At 54.4% G+C, this 20,390-nt stretch overlaps 2 protein-coding genes across 4 annotated transcripts in view; both read right to left on the bottom strand.

Moving 5' to 3' along the window:
* Positions 1–1,012: 1,012 nt before the first annotated feature.
* On the bottom strand, positions 1,013–18,108 carry OPTC (opticin). Of its 2 annotated transcripts, none has more exons than XM_075613694.1 (7): positions 17,866–18,108; positions 14,914–15,187; positions 8,765–8,903; positions 7,982–8,140; positions 7,173–7,375; positions 3,891–3,986; positions 1,013–1,405 (listed from the first exon to the last, which is right to left on the bottom strand). In XM_075613694.1, exons 2-7 carry the CDS (start codon positions 15,172–15,174, stop codon positions 1,235–1,237), a joined length of 1,029 nt encoding a protein of 342 aa, XP_075469809.1. In that variant the 5' UTR covers positions 15,175–15,187; positions 17,866–18,108; the 3' UTR covers positions 1,013–1,234. The 2 variants fall into 2 exon arrangements, with proteins under 2 accessions (XP_075469809.1, XP_075469810.1); XM_075613695.1 differs by having other exon boundaries at positions 1,014–1,405; positions 14,914–15,147; positions 17,866–18,106.
* Positions 18,109–19,497: 1,389 nt separating this feature from the next.
* Positions 19,498–20,390, bottom strand: part of PRELP (proline and arginine rich end leucine rich repeat protein) — a 9,005-nt gene continuing 8,112 nt past the window's right edge. For both annotated transcript variants that reach the window (XR_012803790.1, XM_075613693.1), the window contains one exon: positions 19,498–20,390. This exon is cut by the window's right edge. The gene's annotated coding sequence lies outside the window, so the exon portion shown is untranslated.

The following is a 20,390-nucleotide window of genomic DNA, read 5'->3' as shown; positions in this document are numbered from 1 at the left end:
CCCCTGTGCGAGCGGTCTCTCCCCCTGTGCGAGCGGTCTCTCTCCGTGTGAGCGGTCTCTCTCCCCACTGTGCGAGCGGTCTCTCTCCGTGTGAGCGGTCTCTCTCCCCACTGTGCGAGCAGTCTCTCCCCCTGTGCGAGCTGTCTCTCTCGCCCCCTGTGCGAGCAGTCTCTCTCGCCCCCTGTGCGAGCGGTCTCTCTCGCCCCTGTGCGAGCGGTCTCTCTCGCTCCCTGTGCGAGCTGTCTCTCTCGCCCCCTGTGCGAGCTGTCTCTCTCGCCCCCTGTGCGAGCGGTCTCTCCCCCTGTGCGAGCGGTCTCTCCCCCTGTGCGAGCGGTCTCTCTCCCTGTGCGAGCAGTCTCTCTCTCCCCCTGTGTGAGCGGTCTCTCCCCCTGTGCGAGCAGTCTCTGTACCCCTGGGCTCAGCACTCAGACTGATCAATATGTGAGATCCTGCCTGAAAGTCACCTTCACACGGGCGCGTGGGAGAGCCCAGCGTGTGTGTGCTGTGTATGTGTGCGTGCGCTGTATGTGTGCGAACACTGAGTATGTGTGTGTGTGCGCACGCTGTGTGTATGTGTGCGTGCGCACAAACACTGAGTATGTGTGCGCACGCTATGTGTATGTGCGTGCACACTGAGTATGTGTGCGCACGCTGAGTATGTGTGTGTATGTGTACGGTCACTACTGTGTGTGTGTGTGCGCTATTTATGTCTGAGCTGTGACTGCTATGTGTGTGCGCGCGTGCGTATGTGTGCTGTCACTGCTGTGTGTGTGTGTGCGCGCGCATGTATGTGCTTGTGCTGTGTGAGTGTGCTATGTATGCATTGTTGTCAATGCGTGTATGTCTGTTTATTATGTCTGTATGAATATGTGTGTGTGTGTGTGTCTAGGCGTGTATATCCTTGTGTTTGGGTGTGAATGTGTTTGGATGTCCCCGTGTTTGCATGTACATGCATTTACACTAATGCAAAGCAACTGTACCAATAAGCACGGAGTATTTAAGAAGAAGGCAGCCATATTATATGTGACCCGCAGAAAATACACATTTATTCCTACTTCTCTTGCTTTTACTAAGTGGCTGCTGCAAATATGTGACCCCGGCATACAGGCACCCCAACAATCTACAAGCCTAAAGACACCCCCCCCCCCCCTGTGATTTTGACCCTGCCTGTGTGAGTAGCCCCCTTGCAGGACACTGCCACCATGGATTGGTGTGTGAGAGATAGCCATGCGTCTCAGTGGTAGGACCCCGTGGGCAGGCGTGGCAGGCAGAAGAAGTCGTTGGCGTAACGACTTAGCTGGATGGGATTCGCGTCGAGTCGGATGTCCTCCAGCGTGCGCCGGATCAGCGCGGGGTCGTGGCTGTCACAGAAGGTGTCCCTGTGCATGGTCTGGATGTTGTTATTCTGAGGGGACCACAAAAAAAGATGGAGGGAGGGGCTTTTATTAACAAAGTCTATTGACCAGAGCAGGGGAGCGTAAACTTTTCGGTCTGCGTCCCCCTGCTTGCTCCCCCCCCCCACCTTTTCAGCTCCGGCATCATGGGGGTCATGTGATGTCACCCCACCATGGCAACGTGACGTCACCCCACGGCGTCATTTGACGTTGGGTTGCCATGTCGACGCGTCGCCCGAAGCCAAGGTAAGGGAATTTACATGGGCCTTGCGCAGTCCCCCGGCATTTAATTTTAAATGCCTTCAGGGGAAGCGCGGGGGCCTCTGTAACCCCTGCCCCCCCTCCACCCCGAAAATCTCAGGGGGCGTGCCCCTCAGTTTGCGAACCCCCCGGATCAGAGCCTGCCAGCAGCAAAAACAGGCCAGATTTATAGAGCGAGAAAAAGTCCCACTCCTATCATTGATAACCCTATGTGCTGATTTTCACCCACACTTTGCAGGAGAGCTCAACGTAAGGAGTGTGCCAGAGAGGGAGGAAGGCCAGGATGTGAGGTGATCATTTCTACGCCGAGGAACGGGGACAGAGATTCTTCATGGGCAGATAATCCCAGAAACAATGTCATTTCTGTTTGGTGTCATCGTCTCAACTCCAATTACAGGTCAACTTTCACCGACGCTGGTGCTTGTATAAAAATGAGTGTGTGTCTAGCGCACGGGCGGCCAACTTCAGTCTTCAAGCGCTACCAACAGGTCAGGTTTTCAGGATATCCCTGCTTCAGCACAGGTAGCTCAATCAGAGAAAACCTGATCTGTTGGTGGCCCTTGAGGACTGGAGTTGGCCGCCCCTTGTCTATCATCTTTGAGTTCATTTTATTCTAATTTTATCTGGTAATTAATGTTCCAAATACGGTGCTGTGTTGGCCAAACGCAACACCAAAAGAGGAAAATCCTGGCTCAGCAAGTTACGTGTATATACAGGTGTGTCATCTTCCCTACTGAGACTGCCGAATGTCACGTTATCATTCGGGAATGTTACAGCGTTTCCATAGGATTCAATGGCAGTGATAACTAGGGTTTCCGTGTCCAGTATTGAACCGGACTGTCCTGTATTTGGACGCTGTCCTGTAACAAAATGAGAGGTAATACTGGACATGTATGTGTATACCGGTATTACCTCTCTGGACATGTATGTATGTGTATACCGTTATTTCCTCTCTGGACATGTATGTGTATACCGGTATTTCCTCTCTGGACATGTATGTATGTGTATACCGTTATTTCCTCTCTGGACATGTATGTGAATACCGGTAATATCTCTCTGGGCGTGTATGTGTATACCGGTATTACCTCTCTGGGCGTGTATGTGTATACTGGTATTACCTCTCTGGGCGTGTATGTGTATACTGGTATTACCTCTCTGGGCGTGTATGTGTATACTGGTATTACCTCTCTGGGCGTGTATGTGTATACTGGTATTACCTCTCTGGGCGTGTATGTGTATACCGGTATTACCTCTCTGGGCGTGTATGTGTATACTGGTATTACCTCTCTGGGCGTGTAGGTGTATACCGGTATTACCTCTCTGGGCGTGTATGTGTATACCGGTATTACCTCTCTGGACGTGTATGTGTATACCGGTATTACCTCTCTGGGCGCGTATGTGTATACTGGTATTACCTCTCTGGGCGTGTAGGTGTATACCGGTATTACCTCTCTGGGCGTGTATGTGTATACCGGTATTACCTCTCTGGACGTGTATGTGTATACCGGTATTACCTCTCTGGGCGTGTATGTGTATACCGGTGTTACCTCTCTGGGCGTGTATGTGTATACCGGTATTACCTCTCTGGACGTGTATGTGTATACTGGTATTACCTCTCTGGGCGTGTATGTGTATACCGGTATTACCTCTCTGGACGTGTATGTGTATACTGGTATTACCTCTCTGGGCGTGTATGTGTATACTGGTATTACCTCTCTGGACATAGTGACCTGACCGGCTTGGGGGGGCTGCTGGATTTCCCTTAACAGGGAGAGGGGAGGGCTTTTGCTATGGGGCTTGGCAGCTTCCTCCATCCTGTTTGGCTGCTGCTGGGTAATGTAGCCAAACAGGAGGAGGTGTCAGGAGCCTGGGGGTGAGGCCAAGGAGAGGAGGAAACAGCATGGAGCTGAGAGGTGTGTGTGTGGCCGTCTCGAGTGAGTCACACCTTTCACCATTTTTGGAGAAGCCGCATGGCAACCCTACTGATAACGCAGAATATCACAGAATATGCCACTATAACGCATCAGAGGTTAAAATAACCCTGACTACATCTGTATATACAATCACTAACAAACAGTCTTATCATCAAAGAGATTAGGTAAAGATTGTAAAATAAAAAATAACTAAAAAAAATTATTAAAAAGTTCGACGAATTAAAAATACTTGTCAGGCTTGTATAAAAACGGTGTCAATCTCCTAATTTAAACGAGGGTCCGAGCAGGGAGTTCTGCGTACCTGGAGATGCAGGGAGCGCAGACTGGCAGGGAGAGGGGCAGGGACATGATCCAGTTTGTTGTCGGAGAGATAAAGAAACTGCAGCTTTGTGAGGTCCTGCGAGAGGGGGGGAAAGAAGTTCAGCGTGTCCCACATCTTACTACCCGCGGGGAACCCACCCGAGGTCATTCGGCGCGTCCCACATCTTACTACCCGCGGGGAACCCACCCGAGGTCATTCAGCGCGTCCCACATCTTACTACCCGCGGGGAACCCACCCGAGGTCATTCAGCGCGTCCCACATCTTACTACCCGCGGGGAACCCACCCGAGGTCATTCAGCGCGTCCCACATCTTACTACCCGCGGTGAACCCACCCGAGGTCATTCAGCGTGTCCCACATCTTACTACCCGACCGGAACCCACCCGAGGTCATTCAGCGTGTCCCACATCTTACTACCCGCGGGGAACCCACCCGAGGTCATTCAGCGCGTCCCACATCTTACTACCCGCGGTGAACCCACCCGAGGTCATTCAGCGCGTCCCACATCTTACTACCCGCGGTGAACCCACCCGAGGTCATTCAGCGTGTCCCACATCTTACTACCCGCGGGGAACCCACCCGAGGTCATTCGGCGTGTCCCACATCTTACTACCCGCGGGGAACCCACCCGAGGTCATTCAGCGTGTCCCACATCTTACTACTCGCGGGGAACCCACCCGAGGTCATTCAGCGCGCCCCACATCTTACTACCCGCGGGGAACCCACCCGAGGTCATTCGGCGCGTCCCACATCTTACTACCCGCGGGGAACCCACCCGAGGTCATTCAGCGCGTCCCACATCTTACTACCCGCGGGGAACCCACCCGAGGTCATTCGGCGCGTCCCACATCTTACTACCCGCGGGGAACCCACCCGAGGTCATTCAGCGCGTCCCACATCTTACTACCCGCGGGGAACCCACCCGAGGTCATTCAGCGCGTCCCACATCTTACTACCCGCGGGGAACCCACCCGAGGTCATTCAGCGCGTCCCACATCTTACTACCCGCGGGGAACCCACCCGAGGTCATTCAGCGCGTCCCACATCTTACTACTCGCGGGGAACCCACCCGAGGTCATTCAGCGCGTCCCACATCTTACTACCCGCGGGGAACCCACCCGAGGTCATTCAGCGCGTCCCACATCTTACTACCCGCGGGGAACCCACCCGAGGTCATTCAGCGCGTCCCACATCTTACTACCCGCGGGGAACCCACCCGAGGTCATTCAGCGCGTCCCACATCTTACTACCCGCGGGGACCCCACCCGAGGTCATTCAGCGTGTCCCACATCTTACTACCCGCGGGGAACCCACCTGAGGTCATTCAGCGCGTCCCACATCTTACTACCCGCGGGGAACCCACCCGAGGTCATTCAGCGCGTCCCACATCTTACTACCCGCGGGGAACCCACCCGAGGTCATTCAGCGCGCCCCACATCTTACTACCCGCGGGGAACCCACCCGAGGTCATTCTGCGTGTCCCACATCTTACTACCCGCGGGGAACCCACCCGAGGTCATTCAGCGCGTCCCACATCTTACTACCCGCGGTGAACCCACCCGAGGTCATTCAGCGTGTCCCACATCTTACTACCCGCGGGGAACCCACCCGAGGTCATTCAGCGCGTCCCACATCTTACTACCCGACCGGAACCCACCCGAGGTCATTCAGCGCGTCCCACATCTTACTACCCGCGGGGAACCCACCCGAGGTCATTCAGCGCGTCCCACATCTTACTACCCGCGGGGAACCCACCCGAGGTCATTCAGCGCGTCCCACATCTTACTACCCGCGGGGAACCCACCCGAGGTCATTCAGCGCGTCCCACATCTTACTACCCGCGGTGAACCCACCCGAGGTCATTCAGCGTGTCCCACATCTTACTACCCGACCGGAACCCACCCGAGGTCATTCAGCGCGTCCCACATCTTACTACCCGCGGGGAACCCACCCGAGGTCATTCAGCGCGTCCCACATCTTACTACCCGCGGTGAACCCACCCGAGGTCATTCAGCGCGTCCCACATCTTACTACCCGACCGGAACCCACCCGAGGTCATTCAGCGCGTCCCACATCTTACTACCCGCGGGGAACCCACCCGAGGTCATTCAGCGCGTCCCACATCTTACTACCCGCGGTGAACCCACCCGAGGTCATTCAGCGTGTCCCACATCTTACTACCCGACCGGAACCCACCCGAGGTCATTCAGCGCGTCCCACATCTTACTACCCGACCGGAACCCACCCGAGGTCATTCAGCGCGTCCCACATCTTACTACCCGCGGGGAACCCACCCGAGGTCATTCAGCGCGTCCCACATCTTACTACCCGCGGGGAACCCACCCGAGGTCATTCAGCGCGTCCCACATCTTACTACCCGCGGGGAACCCACCCGAGGTCATTTTATTGAACACCTGCAGTTATCTATTTAACATTTAAGAAACACACATCTGGTGCAGTTTCCCTTTTTGCTCCCGTTTTGCAGCTGGGAGACGCTGGGACACAATTCCCTTGAGTTAGAAAGACGCCCTGCCCTAGGTGACTGGGTGGGTGACTGACTGACTGGGTGGGTCGGTGACACTCGGTGCAGTCACTCAGACTGACTGGGTGGGTGACTGACTGACTGGGTGGGTGACTGACTGACCTGGGTGGGTGACTGCAGCCACTGGGTGGGTGACTGACTGACTGGGTCAGTGACTGACCCACTTGTGCAGCAGAGTTCAGTGTGGGTCAGGCAACTGATCACTTCTGGGGTCCTGCGCATGCGCATGTCACCGGGCAGGTCTGCGCACGCATTACCGGAGGGCCTGCACACACGCCGTTGCTGCGCATGGGAAAATCAATACGGGCTTCTGCGCATGCGCGGAGCGGCATGCCCGGCACAGTTTACAACCTCCTCTGCGCATGCGCTACCTACAACGTGTGCAATTCTGTGTCTTTCCCCTCCATTCCTCTCCCTCCCCCGACGTCACCGATGGCCTCTTCTGCCAGCAGGGACGTCACTGCCATCATGGAATTTTGTTACAACACAAAAAGCCATTCCCCCAAGAAATCCTGTGGGAGAACATAGTATTTGTTTCTTAAATATGGTGCAATGGAGAAGGCACCCATGACACCCAGAGGTGCGCCCTCCTCCTGCCCCTTCTGATCACCCGCTCTCTCCCCTTCACCCTGTTACCCAGCAGTTGCACAGTAAGGAGCAGGTGATGTGACATTCCTGTCAAAGGTGCTGCCCTGTGTCATTCCAGGAGATTCTTGTCACCTTGAAGGCCTCTGTCTGGACCCCAGAGCTGTGCAGCTGATTGAGACGGACGTCCAGGCGGGTGAGGCTGGCAGGAAGCTCGGGCAAAGCCCTTAGCTGGTTCTCGGGCAAGAGGAGCTCCTGGAGGGATGGTAGCAGGCGCAGGGCATCCTCCTCTATCTCAGACAGAGAGTTACTGGAGAGATCCACACGCTTCAGCTTGTCTGGGAACAGGAAGAACACGGAGGTTACACACAGCACGGTGAGGTCATTACATGATCACATACAACATCATACATGGCACAACACGGCCATCACACAGGATATGCTGAGGTCATATACAGAGCACTCAAGTACAATGTATCACTCACGATGCACAGGTAGAGTTTATTCAATAGTTGTCAATGTTTCGCTTCCTTTTTCAGTGCTTCTTCAGGACGTCTGTTTGATCAATTATACTTCCTGCTAGTTCCATGTAACCTCATTTTAGTGAATACCCCTATGCCTGTCTGATGTACATGTCAGCGAACATACTCCACACCTCCCTCTCTTGATCTCTCTGCTCCCACCCCCATATTCCCCTTGCTTCTCTCTGCCCCCTCCCATATTTCCCCTCCCACTCTCTGCCCCCCTCCTATATTCCCCCTGCCTCTCTCTGCCCCCCCTCCCATATTCCCCCTGCCTTTCTGCCCCCCCCTACCATATTCCCCTTGGCTCTGCCCCCCTCCCATATTCCCCTTGCCTCTCTCTGCCCCCCCTCCCATATTCCCCCTGCCTCTCTCTTCCCTTCCACGTCCCTCCCTCCCCCCCCCCCCGCTCTGATCACATACTCAGCCCTGCGAAGTCCCCGGCGCGCACTTTGGTGATCTTGTTGAAGCGGGCGTACAGGTAAGTGGTGTCCTTGGGGAGAGGAGGGATAGTGCTTAGGTCCACGTCATCACAGTACACTGAAGTCCCCAGGCAGACACACACCAGGCAGGTGGGCAGACCTTGGGAAGAGACAGACAGAGAGATCGCGTCATCAGCCCCCCTCAGACCATCGATCTGAGACCCCACATGCTGGGAATGCCTAACCTGACATTACACGGCATTGTGATGTCATCAAACAGCCTTCCCATTGGTCTGCTACGAAGAGAGCATTGTGATGTCATCAACATTTCTTTTCTGGTTACTTTGGAGCAGAAAACGTTATTCTGAGAACAACTCGACTGCATTTCTATAGTTTTTTGGGGGGATATTTTTGACCAGCTCTTAGAGGATGAAAGGCGAATAATTAACTCTTCTGCGTGTGTTATAACTGCCCCCTCTTTTCAGTGGGGGGCAATGAGGGGGGGATACTGAGAGGGAAGAGTGTGCAAGGGGAAGGAGAGAGACAGAAAGGGGGAGGGGGACAAGAAAGTGAGGGAGGAATGAAAGAAGAAGGGATGATAAAAAGGAGACTGGAGGGAATTGTAGCAGCAGGAGGCAGGGAGAGGGAGGGAAGATCAGCGGACAGAAGAGTGTCAGATAATGAGTTGCGTGCGTGAGGATAGTTAAGAGGGGGGCAACAAAGAAAGGATGGAGATAGAGGGGTGGGGAGGAGAGGAGAATGTGGGAGCCGGTTCTCTACTGACCCTGTTCTGTCATAGATCCAAACAGACCGGGTTCTGCAGGCTTCGGGGTGACGGGGGGCTGGGTGGGATTACTGGGTTCCTGGGTGGGTGTCGAGGTCTCTGACTTCTTACCCAGTGGAGCTAAGGTCCCAACCTCAATCTGTGGGGAAACCAAAAGGGGTGAGAAGGGCAGCACCGGGTCACGGGGTGAGAAGGGCAGCACCGGGTCACGGGGTGAGAAAGGCAGCACCGGGTCACGGGGTGAAAAGGGGCAGCACCGGGTCACGGGGTGAGAAGGGCAGCACCGGGTCACGGGGTGAAAAGGGCAGCACCGGCCATAGGGTGAGAATGGCAGCACCGGGTCACGGGGTGAGAAGGGACAGCACAGGGTGAGAAGGGCAGCACCGGATCAGGGGGTGAGGGCAGAACCGGGTCACGGGGTGAGAAGGGCAGCACTGGGTCACGGGGTGAAAAAGGCAGCACCGGGTCTCGGGGTGAGAAGGGCAGCGCCGGGTCACGGGGTGAAAAGGGCAGCGCCGGGTCACGGGGTGAGAAGGACAGTGCCGGGTCACGGGGTGAGAAGGGCAGCGCCGGGTCACGGGGTGAAAAGGGCAGCGCCGGGTCACGGAGTGAGAAGGGGAGCACCGCGTCACGGGGTGAGAAGGGCATCGCCGGGTCACGGGGTGAGAAGGGCATCGCCGGGTCACGGGGTGAGAAGGGCAGCGCCGGGTCACGGGGTGAGAAGGGCAACGCCGGGTCACGGGGTGAGAAGGGCAGCGCCGGGTCACGGGGTGAGAAGGGCAGCGCCGGGTCACGGGGTGAGAAGGGCAACGCCGGGTCACGGGGTGAGAAGGGCAGCGCCGGGTCACGGGGTGAGAAGGGCAGCGCCGGGTCACGGGGTGAGAAGGGCAGCGCCGGGTCACGGGGTGAGAAGGGCAACGCCGGGTCACGGGGTGAGAAGGGCAGCGCCGGGTCACGGGGTGAGAAGGGCAGCGCCGGGTCAAGAGGTGAAAAGGGCAGCGCCGGGTCACGGGGTGAGAAGGGCAGCGCCGGGTCACGGGGTGAGAAGGGCAGCGCCGGGTCACGGGGTGAGAAGGACAGTGCCGGGTCACGGGGTGTTATGTGAGCACTGTAGTCACAAGTTGTCCCTTGTACATTCAGGCCGGTACTGCATGATGGTCACCTAACCTCTGCGTGTCTTTACAGCCAATAGCAGTAATCTCACATCACAAACTGTCACCCTCAGAGCATCTTCATCTCATTCAAACTCTTTTCTATTGCTGCCTTTTGTGACTTATTGTTCCATCTCCTCCCCCCTCCCCTCCTGTTACTCTCTCCCCCCCTCCCTGTTACTCTCTCCCCCCTCCCTGTTACTCTCTCCCCCCCTCCCTGTTACTCTCCCCCCTCCCTGTCACACTCTCCCCCCTCCCTGTCACTCCCCCCTCCCTGTCACTCTCCCCCCTCCCTGTCACTCTCCCCCCCTCCCTGTCACTCTTTCCCCCCCTCCCTGTCACTCTCTCCCCCCCCTCCCTGTCACTCTCCCCCCCCTCCCTGTCACTCTCCCCCCTCCCTGTCACTCTCTCCCTCTCTCCCCCCTCCGTCAGTCACTCTCCATCCCCCCCTCCCCGCCACCCCCCTCCCCCTCCCTGCCACCTCTCTCTTTCCCTCCTTCTCTCAGTTTTTCTTTCCTGTGTTTCTGACACCTGCCCCCTCTGTTTTGCTTGCTCCTGTCTGTGGATGTCTGTTGCATCTCTCCGTCTCCGTCTCCCTCCCCCTCTCTCCCACCATCTCTCTCACTTTCTCCCTCTTTATTTCACCTCTCTTCTCTATTTCTCCTTCTGTCTCTATTTACATATACATTTTCTGTCCCCCTGCATTGCCCTCTCTCCTCTCACCCCCTCCCGTTCCCCTCTCTCACCCACACCCTTGTTCCTCTCACTCCCCTCACCCACTCCCCTGTTCCTCTCTCCTCTCACCCCCTCCCGTTCCCCACTCTCACCCACTCCCCTGTTCCTCTCTCCTCTCACCCCCTCCCGTTCCCCTCTCTCACCCACTCCCCTGTTCCTCTCTCCTCTCACCCCCTCCCGTTCCCCTCTCTCACCCACTCCCCTGTTCGTCTCTCCTCTCACCCCCTCCCGTTCCTCTCTCTCACCCCTCCCCTGTTCCTCTCTCCTCTCACCCCCTCCCGTTCCCCTCTCTCACCCACTCCCCTGTTCCTCTCTCCTCTCACCCCCTCCCGTTCCCCTCTCACCCACTCCCCTGTTCCTCTCTCCTCTCACCCCCTCCCCTTCCCCTCTCACCCCTCCCCTGTTCCTCTCTCCTCTCACCCCCTCCCGTTCCCCTCTCTCACCCACTCCCCTGTTCCTCTCTCCTCTCACCCCCTCCCGTTCCCCTCTCTCACCCACTCCCCTGTTCCTCTCTCCTCTCACCCCCTCCCGTTCCCCTCTCTCACCCACACCCCTGTTCCTCTCTCCTCTCACCCCCTCCCCTGTTCCCCTCTCTCACCCACACCCCTGTTCCTCTCACTCCCCTCACCCACTCCCCAGGTCCTCTCTCTCTCCTCTTTTCCTCTCCCCTTCACATCTCTCGTCTAGCTCTCTCCTTTCAGACACTCCCCCTCTATCTTGTCACACAAACTCATCTGTCTCCCCTCACACCTCCCCTGCTCCTCTCCTCCTATGTCTCCCCTCACACCCCCCTGCTCCTCTCCTCCTCTGTCTCTTTCATGTTCCCTTCCTCCCAGGGACCGGTTACCCATGACGGGTCTCTGTTCTCTGATTTGCAGCGTCTTGCTTTGATCCCTCTGTCATGGCAGATGCTCACAGACAGGCCCTGATGGACGCTCAGCCCCGAGAGATCTTTCAGGACTTTCCCCGTCCTCTGCCCCCCCCTTCCTCCCTCCTCTGCCCCCCCTTCCTCCCTCCTCTGCCCCCCCCTTCCTCCCTCCTCTGACCCCTTCCTCCCTCCTCTGACCCCCCCTTCTTCCCTCCTCTGCCCCCCCTTCCTCCCTCCTCTGCCCCCCCTTCCTCCCTCCTTCCCCCCTTCCTCCCTCCTCTGCCCCCCCTTCCTCCCTCCTCTGCCCCCCCTTCCTCCCTCCTCTGCCCCCCCTTCCTCCTCTGCCCCCCTTCCTCCCTCCTCTGCCGTCCCCCTTCCTCCCTCCTCTGCCCCCCTTCCTCCCTCCTCTGCCCCCCCTTCCCTATTCCTCCTCTCATCAGCCTCAGAGAAATAAGTAATCTGACAAACTTGCTGCAATACGCAGGATCAGCGGCTTCTCAAGCAAAGCTTTTATTCCCTTCTCCCATCCCTCCATCCTCCTATCCCCCTAACGCTCCCTCCTCCCATCCCTCCATCCTCCCATCCATCCTCCCATCCCCCTAACGCTCCCTCCTCCCATCCCACCATCCTCCCATCCCCCTAACGCTCCCTCCCATCCATCCTCCCATCCCCCTAACGCTCCCATCCCCCTAACGCTCCCTCCTCCCATCCCTCCATCCTCCCATCCCCCTAACGCTCCCTCCTCCCATCCCTCCATCCTCCCATCTCCCTAACGCTCCCTCCCATCCATCTTCCCATCCCCCTAACGCTCCCATCCCTCCATCCTCCCATCCCCCTAACGCTCCCTCCTCCCATCCCTCCATCCTCCCATCCCCCTAACGCTCCCTCCTCCCATCCATCCATCCTCCCATCCCCCTAACGCTCCCTCCTCCCATCCCTCCATCCTCCCATTTCCCTAACACTCCCTCCTCCCATCCATCCCTCCATCCTCCCATCCCCCTAACGCTCCCTCCTCCCATCCCTCCATCCCCCTAACGCTCCCTACTCCCATCCTCCCATCCCCCTAACGCTCCCTCCCATCCTCCCATCCCCCTAACGCTCCCTCCTCCCATCCATCCCTCCATCCTCCCATCCCCCTAACGCTCCCTCCTCCCATCCCTCCATCCTCCCATCCCCCTAACGCTCTCTCCTCCCATCCATCCATCCTCCCATCCCCCTAACGCTCCCTCCTCCCATCCCCCTAACGCTCCCTCCTCCCATCCCTCCATCCTCCCATCCCCCTAACGCTCCCTCCTCCCATCCCTCCATCCTCCCATCCCCCTAACGCTCCCTCCTCCCATCCCCCTAACGCTCCCTCCTCCCATCCCTCCATCCCCCTAACGCTCCCTCCTCCCATCCCTCCATCCTCCCATCCCCCTAACGCTCCCTCCTCCCATCCCCCTAACGCTCCCTCCTCCCATCCCTCCATCCTCCCATCCCCCTAACGCTCCCTCCTCCCATCCCCCTAACGCTCCCTCCTCCCATCCCTCCATCCTCCCATCCCCCTAACGCTCCCTCCTCCCATCCTCCCATCCCCCTAACGCTCCCTCCTCCCATCCCTCCATCCTCCCATCCCCCTAACGCTCCCTCCTCCAATCCATCCTCCCATCCCCCTAACGCTCCCTCCTCCCATCCCTCCATCCTCCCATCCCCCTAACGCTCCCTCCTCCCATCCCTCCATCCTCCTATCCCCCTAACGCTCCCTCCTCCCATACATCCATCCTCCCATCCCCCTAACGCTCCCTCCTCCCATCCATCCATCCTCCCATCCCCCTAATGCTCCCTCCTCCCATCCCCCTAACGCTCCCTCCTCCCATCCATCCATCCTCCCATCCCCCTAACGCTCCCTCCTCCCATCCCTCCATCCCTCCATCCCCCTAACGCTCCCTCCTCCCATCCATCCATCCTCCCATCCCCCTAACGCTCCCTCCTCCCATCCCTCCATCCCTCAATCCCCCTAACGCTCCCTCCTCCCATCCCTCCATCCTCCCAACCCTCCAACCCTCCCTCCTCCATCCTCCATCCATTCTCCCATCCCTCTAACTCTCCCTCACTCCTCCTATCCTTACACACTCCATCCATCCAACCCTCCCATCATCCATATCTCCCTCCATCTCTCCCTACTCCCATCCCTACACACCCCATCCATCCTCCCATCCCTCTAACTCTCCCTTCTCCCATCCAACCCCCTCCATCCCTCTAACTCTCCCAGCCTCCTCCCATCCCCACACACTTCATCCATCCTCCCATCCCTACAAACTCCAAGCATCCAATCCTCCATCATCCCTCCTCCCATCTATCTCTCACTCCCTGCTCCCATCCCTACACACTCCATCCATCCATCCATCCATCCTCCCAACCCTAAAACTCTCTCTCCCCATATTCCCAGCCTACCATCCAATCTCTCCATCCTCCTGTCCCTCCATCCAATCTCTCCATCCTCCTGTCCCTCCATCCTCCCATCCAATCTCTCCATCCTCCTGTCCCTCCATCCTCCCGTCCCTCCATCTGATCTCTCCATCCTCCCATCCCTCTATATCTCCCTCCATCCGATCTCTCCATCCTCCCGTCCCTCCATCCGATCTCTCCATCCCCCACCCCTCCATATCTCCCTCCATCCATCCCTACCTCCCTTTTCCCATCCCTACAAACTCCAAGCTTCCAACCCTCCATCATCTCTCCTCCCATCCCTACAACTCTCAATCCTCCCATCCACCCAGCCCTCTATCCTATCTCTCCCACCCCTCCATATCTCCCTCCATCCAATCTCTCTATCCTCCTGTCCCTCCATCCTCCCGTCCCTCCATCTGATCTCTCCATCCTCCCACCCCTCCATATCTCCCTCCATCCAATCTCTCCATCCTCCCGTCCCTCCATCTGATCTCTCCATCCTCCCACCCCTCCATATCTCCCTCCATCCAATCTCTCCATCCTCCCGTCCCTCCATCTGATCTCCCCATCCTCCCATCCCTCCATCTGATCTCTCCTCCCATCCCTACAACTCTCAATCCTCCCATCCACCCAGCCCTCCCATCCTATCTCTCCATCCTCCAATCTCTCTGTCGTCCCATCCTCCGATCTCTCCATCCCATCCAAGCCCTCCATCCTCCCATCCCTCCACCCTCCTACCCTTGTCATCCCTATATCCCGCCACCCCTCCCTCCATTTAATTATTTATATGTGTATGCATCCATCAATATAGTATTCTTTCTGTCCTTGTGTCTATTGCTAGAAGTATGAATGATGCGATGCTCTGCAGCATGTTTCTAGGTTCAACTCGATGGACATATGTTTGTTACTATGTAACTGTTAACCCGTTCTCTCCTGGAGGGTGCGATGCGCTGTGTTGGTCTCACCTTAGGTCCAGGGTCAGAGTAGTCGTACAGATCCTCGTAGTTGCTCAGGTCGATAGACTCCCCGTAGTTATCCAGGTTCAGATCGTAATTATCTAGGTCTTCGTAGGAGACGCCCTCTCCAGGCTGGGACTTCACCGCTCTGCGCCTGCCAGCCTCCGGAGGCGGGGGGGCCCCAGCCAGGGCCACAGCCGAGAGACACAGGGAGACCAGGAGATGCATGGTGAGCAGCTGGTCCTGCAGAGCAATGTGCGTCTGTAACATCTTATATGCAGAGCTGCAGAGCAATGTGCAGCTATAACATCTTATATCGAGCTGCAGAGCAATTCGCGTCTATAACATCTTATATAGAGAGCTGCAGAGCAATGTGTACCTATAACATCTTATATGCAGAGCAATGTGCGTCTATTACATGTTATATACAGCTGCAGAGCAATGTGTGTCTGTAACATCTTATATAGAGAGCTGCAGAGCAATGTGCGTCTGTAACATCTTAAACATAGAGCTGGAGAGCAATGTGCGTCTATAACATCTTATATGCAGAGCAATGTGCATCTCTAACATCTTATATGCAGAGCTATGTGTATCTATAACCTTATATGCAGAGCTATGTGTATATAACATATTATACACAAAGCTGCAGAACAATGTGTGTCTAACATCTAATATACAGAGCTGCGGAGCAATGTGTGTCTATAACATCTGATATACAGAGCTGCGGAGCAATGTGTGTCTATAACATCTAATATACAGAGCTGCGGAGCAATGTGTGTCTATAACATCTAATATACAGAGCTGCGGAGCAATGTGTGTCTATAACATCTAATATACAGAGCTGCGGAGCAATGTGTGTCTATAACGTCTAATATACAGAGCTGCGGAGCAATGTGTGTCTATAACGTCTAATATAGAGCTGCGGAGCAATGTGTGTCTAACATCTAATATACAGAGCTGCGGAGCAATGTGTGTCTATAACATCTAATATACAGAGCAGCGGAGCAATGTGTGTCTATAACGTCTAATATACAGAGCTGCAGAGCAATGTGTGTCTATAACGTCTAATAAACAGAGCTGCGGAGCAATGTGTGTCTATAACATCTAATATACAGAGCTGCGGAGCAATGTGTCTATAACGTCTAATATACAGAGCTGCGGAGCAATGTGTGTCTATAACTTCTAATATACAGAGCTGCGGAGCAATGTGTGTCTATAACTTTTAATATACAGAGCTGCGGAGCAATGTGTGTCTATAACGTCTAATATACAGAGCAGCGGAGCAATGTGTATTTATAACGTCTGATATACAGAGCTGCGGAGCAATGTGTGTCTATAACATCTAATATACAGAGCTGCGGAGCAATGTGTGTCTATAACGTCTAATATACAGAGCTGCGGAGCAATGTGTGTCTATAACATCTAATATACAGAGCTGCGGAGCAATGTGTGTCTATAACGTCTAATACAGAGCTGCGGAGCAATGTGTGTCTATAACTTCTAATATACAGAGCTGCGGAGCAATGTGTGTCTATAACTTTTAATATACAGAGCTGCGGAGCAATGTGTGTCTATAACGTCTAATATACAGAGCTGTGGAGCAATGTGTGTCTATAACGTCTCCCTATAAGTGCTGCTTGGTCTTGGCTCCATATAACATCCTATTGTTCCAAATAACGCTCCCTATAACTCCTGATCTCTTCATATAACCACTCTCTATAACTCATCATTTTGCCCCGTATAACCTCTCCCTATAGCTCCTCGTATTGCCCGAAATAACCACTCCCTATAACACGTCCTATTGCCCCATATAACCGCTCCCTATAACACCTCCTATTGCCCCATATAACCGCTCCCTATAACACCTCCTATTGCCCCATATAACCGCTCCCTATAACTGCTCCTATTGCCCCATATAACGCTCTATAGCTCTGATCTCTCCATAGAACACCTCTCTCTATAACTCCTCCTATTGCCCCATATAACCGCTCCCTATAACACCTCCTATTGCCCCATATAACCTCTCTATAACTCCTCCTATCGCCCCATATAACCTCTCCCTATAACACCTATTGCCCCATATAACGCTCCCTATAACTCCTCCTATTGCTCCATATAACACTCCCTATAACTCCTCCAATTGCCCCATATAACCGCTCCCTATAACTCCTCCTATTGCCCCATATAACCTCTCTATAACTCCTCCTATTGCCCCATATAACCTCTCTATAACTCCTATTGCCCCATATAACCGCTCCCTATAACACCTCCTATTGCCCCATATAACGCTCTATAGCTCTGATCTCTCCATAGAACACCTCTCTCTATAACTCCTCCTATTGCCCCATATAACCGCTCCCTATAACACCTCCTATTGCCCCATATAACCTCTCTATAACTCCTCCTATTGCCCCATATAACCTCTCCCTATAACACCTCCTATTGCCCCATATAACCGCTCCCTATAACTCCTCCTATTGCTCCATATAACACTCCCTATAACTCCTCCAATTGCCCCATATAACCGCTCCCTATAACTCCTCCTATTGCCCCATATAACTTCACCCTATAACTCCTATTACTCCATATAACACTCCCTATAACTCCTCCAATTGCCCCATATAATCGCTACCCTAACACCTCCTATTGCTCCATAACGCGTCCTATCACCCGATATAACCTCTCCCTATAACGCGTCCCATCGCCCGATATAAACTCTCCCTATAACGCGTCCCATCACCCGATATAAACTCTCCCTATAACTCGTCCTATTGCTCTATCACAGCGCCTTACAGTACAGAAAACTAGTTAAAAAGCAGCCCATTTCTCGGCAGGACGCCTGCTTCCCCCTCTATAGCTTTCGCTGGTACATTTGGTGAACTTGGGACACCTACCATAACCCCCCTAATCTTCACCTCTGCTCAGCAAACCCCCAACACCCCCCACCCCCCCCCCTTTTACCTGTGTGCCAAGCAGGTCAGCCGAGTGCCTTCTGTTCAGAACTGAGCCCTGGGTGGACCCACTGGAGCGGAGACGGGGGCAGGAGGGGAGAGAAACAGCCAATCAGGTTTATTATTGCAGCTGTCACTGGGACCCCTCACAATGACCCCAGGCCGCTGCCTTATCCCATTAGGCAGGGCTGTGATCTGTGGGGTGGGGGGAGGTGAGAAAGGGGTCCCCTGGGCTCTTTCTGCCTCTGATAACAATCAAGTCTGGACCTGTAACTCTAACAAGGAGTGAGTCCCAGTCCTGGGAGAGTCAGGCTCCACCCAGGGTCAGTCTCACGTAGCGGGGTCAAAAAAACATTTTTTGGACACCGTTTCTCAGCTCCGTAGGGAAAAAAATAAGCCCCTTTATGATAAGTTTTATTTATTTGTGTCCTGTGAAAAATGAATATGTTTCCCTTTTCTCTGGATCCGCTGCTTCTGTTTCTCTGTCTGGCTAGTGACAGCAGAATGTTAGGCCAGGGGTGGCCAGCCGGTCAGGGTTTCAGGATATCCCTGCTTCAGCACAGGGGGCTCAATCAAAGACTGTACCACCTGTGCTGAAGCAGGGAGATCCTGAAAACCTGACCTGTTGGTGGCCCTTGAGGACTGGCGTTGGCCGCTCCTGATCTAAAGGGTCAATGTGCGCAGGCAGTGAAGACGTTTGCTTGGATGTTCTGGGCCATGATGTACCCCCCAGTTGCACCACGTGTGTTGACCAACTTTCTTCCATCTGGTGCAGACTGTCACTGTCATATATCTGTCACCTCACACCTGGCAGAGACTTTAATGCAGAAGCAAGGGAGAATAAATCAGGCCAGTGATGCAGAATGATGTAACTCCTCCTAGCACTCCCCAAATCAGGAGCTGGGGCACACAGGGGCGAAGTAAGAGCCAATGACTTTCAAGTCTTTGATATACCGACTCAAGGTCAACCCGCCCTTCTCTTCCTTCAAAACTGCCCTGTGTTTACCTGGAACCTGTAGTACCACCTCTCACCCGAAGGTGGCAGCCGTTCACCAACAGTTGGGCCTTGGCGTTCCATGACTTCTTTACCAACAACTCTTTCCAAGTGGGAGGTATCCAGTGTAAACCCACCTGATGGATTGCAGGTCCAAGGGCAGAATCCCGAGTCAGCTGGAGCAGTGAGTGATGGATCCCGATGGGGAACCGGTGTCTCTACTCAGCCACCTCTGAGGTGCAAGCTGCCTCACCTTCCAAATGTCACATATTAATATTATTAGGAATGCTACTTATTATTATCATCATATCATGAGTATAAAGCACCAGCGTGTCATTCCAAAGTGCTTGCCAATCACGTGTGTGAGGCAGCCCATGCTCTGCAACCTCCAAACCAGATAGAGAAACTTTCAATTATATTATTTCCCAATGATATGGGATGGGGGTGAGGGAGGCGCAGGGAGAATTGGTTATTTAGAAACGCTTCCTGGCTGTAAAACTGGAGCAACATTCCTGCCCCCCAAAAAACAGCACCAGATTTCCGCAGAGAAATCCAATGGTTGTTGTTTCCTTATAGAAATCCTCTGTTTTGCAGCTCCCACCCTAAAACGTCAACCTTCCTCCCCTTAGGACTGAGGGACGGACAGAATCACATTCAGGTACATTTTATTTCAGGAAGATCTTTAAGCAGAGGCGGATACCACGTTTCTTGTGGTGGGGGGGGGGGGATATTACAGAAGGACAGCATGCAAATATCAAGTGAATTCTTTTATTCAACTGCCCGGCCTGGGCGAAAAGGAATCAGACAAGGAGCAGGCGCTCATAGCCCCAAATCCCGCCTGGCAGCAAAAGAGTTAAGTCACTGCACAAGGCAGCTCACAGGTGCAAAATGAGGCTGATAAGGCAACAGGGTATTATTTTGTGCAGGGCGAAGAAGTCTTGTGCGGTGACTGGGGAAGTCTGTGAATGCGATGCACACAACATATGGATATAGTTACGTGCGTATACGTCTGACTGGTACACAGTCCTTTTATATTAGCATCTTTATCACGGAGAATGTATCCCTGCTCCCCCCGTGTAACTGACAAGGCAGCAAGCTCCGTGGGGAGGGGGAGTGCTGAGACTAGTTTTAAAAAAAAGTGCTGAAATGTTATCAATGTGTGTGTATAGTAGTGTGTGTATCGGAGTACGAGTGTGTGTTAGTATAGCAGTATGTGTTGGTGTAGTAGTGTGTGTTAGTATAGATGTGTGTGTATTGGTTGTACAAGTGTGTGTTAGTATAGTAATGTGTGTGTGTGTGTGTGTGTGTTTTAGTATAGCAGTATATGTCTGTGCAGTAGTGTGTTAGTATATAAGTATGAGTCGGTGTACGTGTGTGTGTTAGTATAGCAGTGTATGTATCGCTGGGCGTGTGTGTGTGTGTGTTAGTGTAGTAGTGTGTATTAGTATAGTAGTATGTGTCGGTGTGTGTCTGTATAGTTGTGTCTTAGTATAGAAGTAACAGAGAAGATATCTGCACTCCTATGGTTAATTATAGGGTGG

The sequence above is a fragment of the Ascaphus truei genome, chromosome 9, assembly GCF_040206685.1.
Source record: "Ascaphus truei isolate aAscTru1 chromosome 9, aAscTru1.hap1, whole genome shotgun sequence".
Lineage (NCBI taxonomy): Eukaryota > Metazoa > Chordata > Amphibia > Anura > Ascaphidae > Ascaphus > Ascaphus truei.
The sequence above is the reverse complement of the archived record's forward strand: the minus strand, read 5'-3'. Positions and strand labels throughout refer to the sequence as shown.

Coding starts and splice junctions, on each gene's coding strand:
- OPTC (XM_075613694.1), bottom strand. CDS start 15,174: ATGTTACAGACGCACATTGCTCTGCAGGACCAGCTGCTCACCATGCAT. Junction 3,987..7,172: donor TCCAGACAGAGGCCTTCAAG/GTGACAAGAATC, acceptor CCCCTCTCGCAG/GACCTCACAAAGCTGCAGTT. Junction 1,406..3,890: donor TGCGCTCCCTGCATCTCCAG/GTACGCAGAACT, acceptor TGGTCCCCTCAG/AATAACAACATCCAGACCAT.